This window comes from Mus caroli, unplaced genomic scaffold (genome assembly GCF_978045245.1).
Source record: "Mus caroli unplaced genomic scaffold, Mus_caroli_1 scaffold_1, whole genome shotgun sequence".
Lineage (NCBI taxonomy): Eukaryota > Metazoa > Chordata > Mammalia > Rodentia > Muridae > Mus > Mus caroli.
This window is the reverse complement of record NW_028227256.1, coordinates 51,217,701-51,231,270: the sequence shown is the minus strand read 5'-3', so window position 1 is coordinate 51,231,270 and position 13,570 is coordinate 51,217,701. Positions and strand designations below refer to the sequence as shown.

At 40.3% G+C, this 13,570-nt stretch overlaps 1 protein-coding gene across 8 annotated transcripts in view; it reads right to left on the bottom strand.

Annotated features, from left to right (window-relative positions):
- Window positions 1-13,570, bottom strand: part of Ccdc150 (coiled-coil domain containing 150) — a 107,814-nt gene that overhangs the window by 10,095 nt on the left and 84,149 nt on the right. For 7 of the 8 annotated variants that reach the window (XR_002378903.2, XR_002378904.2, XM_085837329.1 and 4 more), the window contains 4 exons: window positions 5,286-5,414; window positions 3,589-3,758; window positions 2,607-2,700; window positions 1,533-1,702 (listed from right to left, as the gene is read on the bottom strand). Coding sequence is in view for 6 of the 8 variants with exons in the window: in XM_085837329.1 (XP_085693455.1) it covers window positions 1,533-1,702; window positions 2,607-2,700; window positions 3,589-3,758; window positions 5,286-5,414 (563 nt within the window). In the remaining 2 variants the exon portion in view is untranslated. The remainder of the gene's footprint in view (window positions 1-1,532; window positions 1,703-2,606; window positions 2,701-3,588; window positions 3,759-5,285; window positions 5,415-13,570) is intronic. The other variant, XM_021174018.3, reaches the window with a different exon arrangement.

Below are 13,570 nucleotides of genomic sequence, written 5' to 3'. Positions count from 1 at the left end.
GTAATCTCCTAGGCTTTATCTTTCTTCCTAAGTATGTACCTAAATTGGTACAAATTTGCACAATGTCAAGAGGTTGGCAAGCTTCAAGTGAGGTAGGATTTCTCTTTGATGAAAATACCAGCTATAAGTGGTAGGTAAAGAAACATTTTTGAAGCAAATGAGTCTCACCTTATTCTTTTCTTGTCATTGACCCTTGCAATAATCCTTTTAGCTGTTGTGAGAGGGATTATACTTTATGTTTTGTAAGACTAAAAATATTTTTCATATATTTTGATTATGGTTCCCCTCCCTCAATTCTTCCCATATCAACCTGCTTCTTACCTACCCAAATCTACATCCTTTCTTGTATTCTCTTGTTAGAAAAAAAAAAAGAAAGGAGAAAAAGATATAAACAGGTAAAATAAAAACAAACAAACCTGAAGAGGGCAAACCAAACTAATAAATATAAAAACAAACAGTACCTGCAGAATTTACAGGATATTCAGGGTTAAGAATGACTCAGTAGGCAACAGTTATCTGACTTGGATAAGTTTTTTAAACGATTATTCCCGCTACTATACAAACACCATATTGTTTTAGCCAACACCACACAGCCTTGTGGCTGTACAGTTTGTAAAATGTAAAGTAAAACTTGCACAGACTGCATATATGGAAAGTACCTTCCTCCTTTGCCTTAGCTTCTGCCCTGACCCTACATTGACTGTACAATTAGTGACAAGAATAAGGTTCTACATGTGTTTCCAGTGATACTAGTGTCTAAATCATATTTACTGCAATACTGTTTGTAATAAAACTTTCATGGTTTGATATAATCAAGTTCAGATAAAAACTAAAAATGATCCATGGCCTATCATCTGCTTAGATGTGGTTGTTCCATTTCTGATGAGTTACACCCAGTCAGACTCCTGGGATTCCTTGTCCAAATCTATATTATTTATTTTGGTTTCCTTAATTTTTATTTACGTGTGTGTGTGTGTGCCATGTCCCGGGACAACCCTTTGGAGTTCACTCTCTTGCTGCCTTGTAGGACTGGGTATTGAACTCAGGTCACCTGACCCACATAAGTGCCTCTACCCACTGAGCCATCTCTCTCAGCCATCACTTTTTTTTTGAGATAGAATCTTACTATGTAACTCAGGCTGGCTTCAAGTTCATGATCTTCCTGCCTCAGCCTTCTAAGGACTGAAACTACCAGTGTGTGCTTCCATACCTGGCTCTAATAATGCTTTAAAAGGATAGCTTGAGCTTGGGAGAAACATATGAGTGTCCTTTGAAGTAGTCTTTAAGTTTGGGTTAACTTCTCATGAAGAATCAGCTTGATAATGGGCAAAGAACTGAAAAGGAGAGTCATTTAGGCATGCTCCAGCCAGCTATTACCGGCTGCTGTTCAGCTATGCCTAGATGCTTTCAATGACCGAGACAGATGCACCAGCTCATGCAAGAGAAAGAAAGGGCTTTACTAGCTTCTCCGAGCCAGCCACTCACTCTCCAGAGGCGCTGCCCCCACCTCACTAGGAATCCACTGTCCTTACTTAAAGGCTTCCAGACTCTGCCGCTCACGCTCTTTGCTTTCCAGTTTTTCTTGGAGGTGATCAAGCTTTGACTGCAGATGGCCATTTGTCTGGAGAGCTTGCTCTAGGCTCATGGCCAGTTTCCTGTTGTCTTCTCTAGTTATATCTAGAGACTTCTGTAGTGGCTCAATCTGAAAGAGAGAGGAGTGCCCATGAGTCCAGGGCTGTCAGTAGGCCAGTCTTTACTCCTTAGACTTTGGCTGTAAGTGCCATTGAAATGATCAGTCAGAACTAGGAGCAAACACTATGGTAAACCATCACACACATACCACACACACACACACACACACACACACACACACACACAATCACCAACACCACTTTCAGAAGGCAGTTCCATTGGAGATCAGAGAGCATGAGAGAATAAAGCTAGCTTACATTAGCCTACATTAGAGCCTTACATTAGAGTTTCATCAGTTAAATTATCCTCTTACTGATTCTATCCTCTGGTCTCATTCTCTAGGCATTTAAAAACTGGCAACTATTCCTTGTCTACTCTTCCAAACCAGGCTTGTTTGAGGGCTAATGAGAAGTCTCAGTAGGAGAAGGCACCTGCCACCCAGCCTGCTGCCTTCAGTTCAGTCACTTGTACCCATAGGAGAAAATGGCGTCCCACAATTTGCCATATGACCTTCACACACACGTGATCCACACAGAGTACACAAGTACTCTGGCCTCCAAATAAACATTAAAAGGCTTATTTATGCTTTCTATAAATGTGTGGATACATACTTTGTGGGCACCCACGTATGCACATGCCTTCTCATTAACAGGGTTGCCAGCTACCTTTGAGATTATACATTATTTTCTAAATCATTTAACTCCCGAAATAAACTGTGCATTAATAAATGAGAAGAATGTGGATAACAGAAGACAAAAAAAATCAGTCAAAATTACGCAATTACCCATTTCCTATTCATAAATATGTCACTGTCAGAGTTCTTAGTGAAAAGGAGCCTTCTCCATTTCGTTTCATCTTTCTAGTACCTAAGGTCACAACAGAACTGAACAGACTGGTGTTGCAGCTCTAACTACCTCACTGCTGTGCTGGGCCTCCACAATCAGCATCCTGGCCTGCCACTGGTCTACTTCCGCTTCAAGCTTCTGTACTCTTTGTTGATTTAGAGACCTAAAAATAGAAAGCACAAGAAGTGACTGTAAAGGAGGGCACAGGGATGATGGTATCATGTGTCAGGTCCCAGGGATGCTTTTGTTCTGGAAGCTTGGGCTGCATTATTAGCAGTCACACATGCTTCGTCTTCAGGGCAAGAAAGGCTCCTAAGGAATTACAACACTGTCTCATGTGGGACTCAATCACGCTTACTTATAAGGCTATGAATCAATTTTTTTGACTGATTTCTGGCTTGGCAGTTTTACCAGCTTGGTAAGGTTTGGCCTATGGTTGAGATTTTTGCTTCTAAATATAACAGCTACACCAAGATGTATTACGGTAAGCAAACAATATTTTACATATTACTATCTTGCATTTGAAAAGGTTAATGTACTAGAGAACACATTTATAATACACAAAGTAAAGATAAGTACAGTGGGTAAAATACAACTCACTTGCTTTCTCATAACATAGAAGTAATATGAACTGGAATATACACAATTACTCCAGACGTACTATCAGCCTCAGACCATTTTTTCTTAGCACAAAAGAAATATTAAATGTAACTTTTATTTTTTATTGTTTGTCATTTTATATAATTCAATCAAGTCCAGTAATTAAACACAGCTAAAAGTAATTCTCAGGCTGATTAACCTAAGATAATTATTAATCTTGCCATTTGGCCTGAATGGTGCGGAAGGTGGCCATGTTAAAAGTCCACAAACTTCAAGGACACATTTCATGCTACTCTAACAGGGGCAACTTGGACTTTTTGAAAAGCTTTCTAACTGCAGATTTAGCTAACCTGCTAGTTCTTCAAACACCATTTTAATAGTTTTTCAAAGTGCGTGATACTCAAGAGACTTCATGTTCTCCTCAACATGGCTGAAAACAGAAATGCAGTACCTTTCCTTCTTGAGGCCTGCGATCTCTGAATCCCTCCGCCCGAGCTCTATCTGGACTTTCTCCAGGGCTCCCTGCATCTTACTGTGAGAAGCCAGCACGTTTTCCAGCATGATTGTAACTTTGCAGTTGTCTTCTTTAGCCTCTGCTAATTGTCTCTGAAAGTTTCCCACCTAAAGGAAAACGAAACAAGACAGAAAAGGGAAAAGCATGGTTCACTTTTGTTTAAGTTACTGTGTTTTGAGAAGAAGAAATGTCGTCCACGTGGCAGCTTCCTGACCACTGCCACAGCATAGCACACAATGAAGTGAACATACTGGGCCAACAGCTTCTATGGTTCAGAGGTGATCGTGGAGAGGTATGCTCAACTGTCTTCTGATGAGCTCAGAGGAAGCGAACATATCTGAATTTATCTAAGGACAGAAGACTGGGATGAAAAGAGAAGCCACTAAAGCATCATGTCCATAGGTCTCTCTCTTCCAAGAGGTGGTAAGAAGGCTGGCTGTCAAGGAGCTTGAGGTGGGCTGGTAAGATGGTTAAGAGTGTAAAAGCACTGCCCACTTAGCATGATGACCTCAGCTCCCTCTCTGGGATCCATATGATGGAAGGAGAACACTGACACCTCCACAATGCATCTACACAGCAACAAATTGTGTGTTTGTGTGTGTGTGAAGTTTAAGGTATGATAGAATTAGAGAAAAAAATATGGCACACATACATAATTGGATAGTATTCAGACAGAATAACATAATTCTGTTATTTGTAGCAACATGGGTGGAAGTGGCAGACATTAGACTTTACTGAAATAACTCAGGCATAGAAAGATACATAATGTATATGCTCACTTAAATGTGGAAGCTAAGAACCTGATCTCAACAAAGTTGAAAAGTGTGATTGCTAGAGCCCAGGAAAGGTGGTAGAGGACGGACACGGAACAGTTACCCAGTGCAGTGGTGCCACTGGATAGGAGGAAACGCTAATGGTTTTAAATTACAATAAGATAACATATCTGCCAAGAATTAGTTAAATGTTTCATATACAAACAGAATAAGTACCTAGTCATATACACATCAAATGTTCTCAACGTAAAGGATGACTCATACACATCTGAACTGACAGATATGCTAAGTATGGTATGATTCTTACAAGGTTTATAGATGTATTAAAATGTCATACAGTGCACACAATTACAATGTGTTAATGAAATGTCTAAACACATTTTTATAAGATGTTTGGGAGGGGATTGCTGCTCCTGCTAAGTCACACAGGAACATTGTTAAGGTGAAGTCTCACAGCAAGGCCATATCACACTAACTAAATGCAAAGAGGAGGCTGGGCAGGATAGTAAAAGCCATAATCTCAGCCCCAGGGTCAGGGCATGGCCAGGGACTACGACACTCTCAGACCAGCCTGGGATACATGGTCATACCCTTTGCCAAGAGATGTTCAAAGAAACAGGTAAGTAGAGGACCCTCAGAGGTGATTACATTATCTATCCATCCATCAGATGGACTTCAACAGAAAACAATCAGACTCTTCGGGTAGTCATAGTGTGTCATTACAGAAAAATTTAGAACAATTTTAACCCTTCATTGATCACATCTCCTCTTTTCATGAGTGGGAAAAGGAAGTTAGGGAATGTGGCTTGTCAGGTTTCATGCGCCCCTGCCAGAGAGAGACTTTCAGAGAGGGCGCCTTGCCTTCTTGCTCTCCCTGTCCTCCAATGCCTTCAGGTCCCCTTTCAACTTCTGGCTCTCTTTCAGGGCAGCATCTCGACACTTCACTGCTTGGGCCAGTTCTTCCTCATTTTTCCCAAGAATAGATTTCATCTTGGAAGGAAAAAGGAAAGAATGCATAACATTCTGAAGCACAACAAACCAGTGAGTGTAATAAGGCACAAAAATTTATAAAACAAACATGAAAAATTAAATATGCATACCCACTCTAATAAATAAACCCACTTCCATTAGCTATTTATCCCTTTACAAAATAGTATAAATATTAAACAATCAAATCAGTGAGTAAGCAGGGGTTCCAGGGGCCTGCCCTGGCTGGACCGGGTTGCAGTGGGATACAGCATCAGACGCAGGCCAAAGAACTGAGCATCTCCAGCCTCTTAGCTCTCTAACTATTCTGTGCTTCACTAAATGCTGGGGAAACAACTCTTTACCTCTCTTATTATCTAGTTTATAATTCTCTGTGCTTCAGTAAGCGCTGGAAAACTTAATACTTTATATACCTGCTTTATAGTTCTCTGGCAATTAACATATGCTGATTGGCATATATTAATTACAGATTCAGATGGTATATGGAAATCAGTAGAAGATTTATTGTTAAGGTTCCTTTTTCTCTTGCCTGGAAGCCTCACCTCTCCATGGCCAGGTGAGAGGGAGGCTTGGAGCAATTAACTTTTAACGAACCAGGAAAACAAAGTCAGGCTCATAGAAAGAAAAACTTCTACTCAAGCAAATATGCATACACACACATTCATATACACTCTCATCTTTTTGGTGGGTCCAACCATCTGTCTCATCAACATACTGACACACACACACACACACACACACACACACACACACCCCTATACTTATATTTGATAGGTGGAGCAAATGCCGCCATGAGCAGGTTTCATTGAGCAAGTGCCAGTGCAGAAAGAACTCATGCTTTCTGGATGAAAAATAAGCTCCAATTTTATTGCTTAGAGAAAAAAAAAAAAAAACCCTTCTACCTTTTTATTGAGGAAAAAGCCCTGTCCTTGTCAGTAAGAAGAAACTTGCTGTTAAGCAAAAACCTATCTCATGGTAAGAAGCAGCCTGCCTGCTCTCTCTGCTCTGCTTCTGCTCTGCTCTGCTCTGCTTCTCATTCTGCTTCTGCTCTTATTGTCATCATTCCTAGTTCTTGTACTTTTTCAGGACATATCATCACATGGTATTATAAGCATTTAAAAAAAATGCTTAGAATCACAACAAGTTCTAACATAAATTTAAATCATAAAGTGAATAAGGAGTTACAACAGAGATGTTTACATGTGTTTCCATTAAGACTAGTTATCTAATTAAATATTCATTATCTTCCACTATTTCTACAGATCATTAAGAATTTAAAACAAGATCTTCAGCACAAACCCAGCGGAGGGTCCCAAGGTCCCCAGAGGACTCTCCACACATCAGGAGCCCTAGCATAGCCAGGATCTTGGGATCACTGGGGAGTGGAACTCAACATCTGTTCCAAAGAATCCCAGAGGGTCTTGTGCCAGCAGGAACAGGAAAAAAGGAACCCTACATGACCAGTGGCTGGGATTCCTTCTGGTGGCTCTAGCCCCATGCCATTTTGGGCACAAAATGGGCAGGCCCTAGCACACCCAGGATCTCTGGATCGTTGAGACCAGCCTACGCAGGAGAATAGGTGGGCAGCAGAATCAACAGAGTTTCTTGGACAGGATCCCTTCAAGCCTTCATTCCAGGACTGACCCCAGGAATGAGGAGGTGGATTTGAGCTCCAGACTTCTGTGCAAACCTCCCTGCAAGAGGAGAGCTTGCCTGCAGAGAGTGCTCTGACCACTGGGACTCAGGTGAGAGTTGGACTCGCAGGAGTGCTGACAGAGGCTAACAGAATCACAGGAGGATCAAGCTCCAGCCAGAGACAGCTAGAATATTAACACCAGAGATTACCAGATGGGGAAAGGCAAACGTAAGAATCTTACTAAGAGAAACCAAGACCACTGGGCATCATCAGAACCTAGTATGCCCACCACAGCAAGTCCTGGATACCCCAACACACTCAAAAGCAAGACCCGGATTTAAAAGCATATCTCATGATGCTGGTAGAGGATTTTAAGAAGGGCATTGATAACTCACTTAAAGAAATACAGAAGAACACTGCTAAACAGGTAGAAGTCCTTAAAGAGGAAACACAATAATCCCTTAAAGAATTAAAGGAAAACATAACCAAAACAGGATGGAATTGAACAAAACCATCCAAGATCTAAAAATGGAAGTAGAAACAACGAAGAAAACCCAAAGGGAGACAACTCTGGAAATAGAAATCCTAGGAAAGAAATAAAAAACCATAGATGTGAGCATCAGCAACAGAATACAAGACATGGAAGAGAGAATCTCAGGTGCAGAAGATTCCACAGAGAACATCAGCACAACAATCAAAGAAAATGCAAAATGCAAAAAGATCCTAACTCAAAACATCCAGGAAATCCAGGACACAATGAGAAGACCAAACCTACGGATAATAGGAGTAGATGAGAATGAAGATTTTCGACTTAAAGGGCCAGTAAATATCTTCAACAAAATTATAGAAGAAAACTTCCCTAACCTAAAGAAAGAGATGCCCAGGAACATACAAGAAGTCTACAGAACTCCAAATAGACTGGACTAGAAAAGAAATTCCTCCCAACACATAATAATTAGAACAACAAATGCACCAAATAAAGACAGAATATTAAAAGCAGGAAAAAGGTCAAGTAACATATAAAGGCAGACCTATTAGAATTACACCAGACTTCTCACCAGAGACTATAAAAGCCAGAAGATCCTGGACAGATGTTATACAGACACTAAGAGAACACAAATGGCAGCCCAGGCTACTATACCCAGCAAAACTCTCAATTACCATAGATGGAGAAACCAAGGTATTCCATGACAAAACCAAATTCACTCAATATCTTTTCATGAATCCAGCTCTTTAAAGGATATTAAAGGGAAAACTCCAAGACAAGGACAAAAATTACGCCCTAGAAAAAGCAAGAAAGTAATCCTTCAACAAACCTAAAAGAAGACAGCCACAAGAACAAAACCCCAACTCTAACAACAAAAATAACAGGAGGCAATAATTACTTTTCCTTAATATCTCTTAATATCAATGGACTCAATTCCCCAATAAAAAGACAGACTAACAGACTGGCTACACATACAGGACCCAACATTTTGCTGCATACAAGAAACCCACCTCTGGGACAAACACAGACACCACCTCAGAGTAAAAGGCTGGAAAAACAATTTTCCAAGCAAATGGTCTGAAGAAACAAGCTGGAATAGCCATTCTAATATCGAATGAAATCGACTTCCAACCCAAAGTTATCAAACAAACAAACAAACAAACAAAAACAAACCAAGGAGGGGCACTTCATACTCATCAAAGGTAAAATCTACCAAGATGAACTCTCAATTCTGAATAACTATGCTCCAAATGCAAGGACATCCACATTCATTAAGGAAACTTTAGTAAAGCTTAAAACACACATTGAACCTCACACAATAATAGTGGGAGACTTCAACACCCCTCTCTCATCACTGGACAGATCCTGGAAACAGAAACTAAACAGAGACACAGTAAAACTAACAGAAGTTATGAAACAAATAGATTTAACAGATATCTACAGAACATTTTATCCTAAAACAAAAGGATATACCTTCTCAGCACCTCATGGTATCTCCTCCAAAACTGACTATATAATTGTTCATAAAACAGGCCTAAACAGATACAAAAAATATTGAAATTATCCCATGCATCCTATAGGATCACCACGGACTAAGGCTGATCTTAAAAAACAAAAGCCAGTATTCATGTGAAAGCTGAACAACCAATGATACTTTGGTCAAGGAAGAATAAAGAAAGAGATTAAAGACTTTTTAGCGTTTAATGAAAACGAAGCCACAACATACCCAAACTTATGGGACACAACGAAAGCAGTCCTAAGAGGATAACTCATAGCTCTAAGTGTCTCTAAAAAGAAACTAGAGAGAGCATACACTAGCAGCCTGACAGTACACCTAGAAGCTCTAGAACTAAAGGAAGCAAATTCACCCAAGAGGAGTAGATGGCAGGAAATAATCAAACTTAGGGCTGAAATCAACCAAGTGGAAATGAAAGAAGTATACAATCAACCAACCAAACCAGGAGCTGGTTGTTTGAGAAAATGATCAAGAGAGATAAACCCTTAGCCAGACTAACTAGAGGGCACAGGGATAGTATTCTAATTAACAAAATCAGAAATGAAAGAGGAGACATAACAACAGAACCTGAGGAAATCCAAAACATTATCAGATCCTACTTACTACAAAAGGCTATACTCAACCAAACTGGAATACCTGGATGAAATGGACAACTTCCTAGACAGGTACCAGGTAACAAAGTTAAATCAGGATCAGATTAACTATCTTAAAAGTCCCATTTCCCTTAACGAAATAGAAGCAGTCATCAATAGTCTCCCAACCAAAGAAAGCCCAGGACCAGATGAGTTTAGTGCAGAGTTCCATCAGACCTTCAAAGAAGACCCAATTCCAAATCTCCTCAAACTATTCCATAAAATAGAAACAGAAGGTACTCTACCCAATTCATTCTATGAAGCCACAATTACTCTGATACCTAAACCACACAAAGATCTAACAAAGAAAGAGAACTTCAGGCCAATTTCCCTTATGAATATCGATGCAAAAAAACTCAATAAAATTCTTGCAAACTGAATCCAAGAACACATCAAAATGATCATCCATCATGACCAAGTAGGCTTCATCCCAGGGATGCAGGGATGGTTCAATATACAGATATCCATCAATGTAATCCACTATATCAGCAAACTCAAAGACCAAAACCACATGATTATCTCATTAGATGCTAAGAAAGCATTTGACAAAATCCAACACCCATTCGTGATAAAAGTCTTGGAAAAATCACGAATTCAAGGCCCATACCTAAACATAATAAAAGCAATATACAGCAAACCAGTAGCCAACATCAAACTAAATGGAGAGAAACTTGAAGCAATCCCACTAAAATCAGGGACTAGACATGGCTGCCCACTTTCTCCCTATCTATTCAATATAGTACTTGAAGTCCTAGCCAGAGCAATTTGACAACAAAAGGAGATCAAGGGGATACAAATTGGGAAGGAAGAAGTCAAAATATCACTATTTCCAGATGATATGATAGTATATATAAGTGACCCTAAAAATTCCACCAGGAAACTCCTAAACCTGATAAACAACTTCAGCAAAAAGTGGCTGGATATAAAATTAAAAAAAAAAATCAGCAGCCTTCCTAGACTCAAAGGATAAACAGACTGAGAATGAAATTAAAGAAACAACACCTTTCACAATAGTCACAAATAATAAAAAATACCTCGGTGTAACTCTAACTAAGGAAGTCAAAGAACTGTATGATCAGAACTTCAAGTCTCTGAAGAAAGAAATCAAAGAAGAGCTCAGAAGATGGAAAGATCTCCCATGCTCATGGATTGGAAGGATTAATATAGTCAAAATGGCTATCTTGCCAAAAGCAATCTACAGATTCAATACAATCCCTATCAAAATTCCAACTCAATTCTTCACTGAGTTAGAAAGGGAAATTTGCAAATTCATCTGGAATAATAAAAAACATAGGATAGCAAAAACTATTCTGAACAATAAAAGAACCTCTGGTGGAATCACCATGCTTGACCTCAAGCTGTACTACAGTGCAATTGTGGTAAAAACTGCATGGTACTGGTACAATGACAGACAGGTAGATCAATGGAACAGAATTAAAGAACCAGAAATGAACCCACACACCTATGGTCACTTGATCTTTGACAAAGGAGCTAAAACTATCCAGTGGAAAAAAGACAGTATTTTCAACAAATGGTGCAGGCACAACTGGCAGTTACCATGTAGAAGAATGCAAATTGATCCATTCTTATTTCCTTGTACAAAGCTCAAGTCTAAGTGGATCAAGGAAGTCCACATAAAATCAGAGACACTGAAACTTATAGTGGAGAAAGTAGGGAAAAGCCTCGAAGATATGGGCACGGGAAAAATTCCTGAACAGAACAGCAATGGCTTGTGCTGTAAGATCAAGAATTAACAAATGGGACCTCATAAAATTGCAAAGTTTCTGTAAGGCAAAAGACACCGTCAATAAGACAAAAAGGCCACCAACAGATTGGGAAAGGATTTTTACCAATCTTAAATCTGATAGGGGACTAATATCCAATATATACAAAGAACTCAAGAAGCTGGACTTCAGAAAATTAAATAACCCCATTAAAAATCCAGCACACCTTCTTAGAATTGGGAACAAAACACCCATGGAAGGAGTTACAGCGACGAAGTTTGGAGCTGAGACAAAAGGATGGACCATCTAGAGACTGCCATACCCAGGGATCCATCCCATAATCAGCCTCCAAACACTGACACCATTGCATACACTAGCAAGATTGTGCTGATAGGACCCTGATATAGCTGTCTCTAGTGAGACTACACCGGGGCCTAGCAAACACATAAGTGGAAGCTCACAGTCAGCTATTGGATGGATCACTGGGCCCCCAATGGAGGAGCTAGAGAAAATACCCAAGGAGCTAAAGGGATCTGCAACCCTATAGGTGGAAAAACATTATGAACTAACCAGTACCCCGGAGCTCTTGACTCTAGCTGCATATATATCAAAAGATGGCTTAGTTGGCCATCACTGGAAAGAGGCCCATTGGGCACGCAAACTTTATATGCCCCAGTACAGGGGAACGCCAGGGCCAAAAAGTGGGAGTGGGTAGGTAGAGGGGTGGGGGTGGGGGAGGGTATGGGGAACTTTTGGGATAGCATTGGAAATATAAATGAGGAAAATACCTAATTAAAAAAAAATCCGGCACAGAGCCAAACAAAGAATTCTCAAATGAGGAATACCGAATGGCTGAGAAGCATCTGAAAAAATGTTCAACATCCTTAATCATCAGGGAAATGCAAATCAAAACAACCCTGAGATTCTACCTCACACCAGTCAGAAAGAATGGCTAAGATAAAAAATTCAGGTGACAGCTGGGTGTGGTGGCGCACGCCTTTAATCCCAGCACTCGGGAGGCAGAGGCAGGCGGATTTCTGAGTTCGAGGCCAGCCTGGTCTACAAAGTGAGTGCCAGGACAGCCAGGGCTACACAGAGAAACCCTGTCTCGAAAAACCAAAAAAAAAAAAAAAAAAAAAAATTCAGGTGACAGCAGATGCTGGTGAGGATGTGGAGAAAGAGGAACAGTCCTCCATTGCTGGTGGGATTGCAAGCTTGTACAATCACTATGGAAATCAGTCTGGCAGTTCCTGAGAAAACTAGACATAGTACTACTGGAGGATCCAGCAATACCTCTCCTGGGCATATATATACCCAGAAGATGTTCCAACTGGTTAATAAGAACACATGCTCCACTATGTTCATAGCAGCCTTATTTATAATAGCCAAAAGCTGGAAAGAACCCAGATGTCCCTCAACAGAGGAACAGATACAGAAAATGTACATTTATACAATGGAGTACTACTCAGCTATTAAAAACAATGAATTTATGAAATTCTTAATCAAATGGATGGATCTGGAGGATATCATCCTGAGTGAGGTAACCCAATCACGAAACAACTCACATGATATGCACTCACTGATAAGTGGATATTAGCCCAGAAACTTAGAATACCCAAAATACAACTTGCAAAACATATGAAGCTCAAGAAGAAGGAAGACCAATGTGTAAATGCTTTGGTCCTTCTTAGAAGGGTAAACAAAATACCCATGGAAGAAGTTACAGAGACAAAATCTGGAGCTGAGATGAAAGGAATGACCATCCAGAGACTGCCCCACCCCGGGATCCATACCATAATCAGCCACCAAACCCAAACACTATTGCATATGCCACTAAGATTTTGCTGGCAGGACCCTGATATAGCTGTCTCTTGTGAGGTTATGCCAGTGCCTGGCAAATACAGAAGTGGATGCTCACAACTATTGGATGGGACAACTATTCAACTATTGGATGGAACACAGGGCACCTAGTGGAGGAGCTAGAGAATGTACCCAAGGAGCTGAAGGGGTCTTTATCTCTATATGAGGAACAGCAATATGAACTAACCATTACCCCCTGAGCACATGTCTCTAGCTGCATATGTAGCAGAAGATGGCCTAGTCGTCCATCACTGGGAAGAGAGGCCCCTTGGTCTTGCAAACTTTATATGCCTCAGTACAGGGG